Source organism: Octopus bimaculoides, chromosome 21, assembly GCF_001194135.2.
Source record: "Octopus bimaculoides isolate UCB-OBI-ISO-001 chromosome 21, ASM119413v2, whole genome shotgun sequence".
NCBI classification, from domain to species: Eukaryota; Metazoa; Mollusca; class Cephalopoda; order Octopoda; family Octopodidae; genus Octopus; species Octopus bimaculoides.
The window spans coordinates 38,522,042-38,523,186 of NC_069001.1; the positions used below are offsets into that span (position 1 = coordinate 38,522,042).

At 38.0% G+C, this 1,145-nt stretch overlaps 1 protein-coding gene across 2 annotated transcripts in view; it reads left to right on the forward strand.

Annotated features, from left to right (window-relative positions):
• The window catches only part of LOC106867642 (uncharacterized), a 13,658-nt gene that overhangs the window by 6,340 nt on the left and 6,173 nt on the right, over positions 1-1,145 (forward strand). For both annotated transcript variants that reach the window (XM_052975443.1, XM_052975442.1), the window contains exon 2: positions 749-989. In XM_052975443.1, the coding sequence (XP_052831403.1) occupies positions 749-989 (241 nt within the window). The remainder of the gene's footprint in view (positions 1-748; positions 990-1,145) is intronic.

The following is a 1,145-nucleotide window of genomic DNA, read 5'->3' on the forward strand; positions in this document are numbered from 1 at the left end:
CCCATTATCCTACATGCTCACAGTCATCCAGTGACACCCCACCCATCTGTCAAACCATCCGGTCACAACCAATGCAGCCTCCCTTGGCATCTAATGAGGCTGGATGAGGAAAACAACTCCAGTCGGTATAGACACACATGCACACTCACTCACACGCACAAACACATGTACACACACACACACGCAAATATACATACATACATACATACAGACAGACGTATACACACACATACATATCTACATGTATCTATACACACAAACCTATATACATACACACAAATATACATGCATCTATACACATATAAATGCATATACATATATACATACAAACATACATATATATATATATATATATATATATATATATATATATATATATATATATATATATATATATATTTCTACATATATACATATATATATATACATACACATACACAAACTTACATGTAAATATATGTATCCACCAATATACCCTTATGTAGACATATACATTCACCGTAAGCTAAAAAGGAAAACCACTCATCAATTTTGCACAGCTTCTATGTGAGAAGTTCTCAACCACAGCTCCGAGGGCCGCATTTGGCCCTCGAGCCTCCTTCTGGCAGCCCTCAACAGTCTTCCCTCTATAGACACAACAAATTATTCCGGTGGTGGCAGTGGAGGAGGAGGAGAAGAAGAAGAATTCTGCCATCATGTTCCTTTTTGGGTTTTGTTTTGATTAAAATTGAGCATATTTTTGTTTCAGGAAAATTATTCCTGCCCCAGTCCACTTGAAGAAGGATCTCTGAGAGCCCACAATTTCTACAGAGTCAGGCATGGTTCGAGTGAGCTCACTTTGAGCCAAATGTTGTCAGACAGTGCTAAGAAATGGGCTGAGATTCTCTCCAGAATGAAATACATTCACCATAGTTCCAGGAATATCAGAGGCATCAGAATTGGAGAAAATATAGCTGTCATCCTCAGTAACAAACCAGTTATTTGCAGTGGTCAGTATTATTGTTATTATTATTATTATTATTGCCTTTGAACAGCTTCTAACTCTGGAGATGTACTACGGTGTCAGCTGTTCACTACCAGTGAACTAAGGTAACACCCCTTATTTTTCGAGCACCTTCCGGAGTATTTGAGCAGTTCCAAGCAGT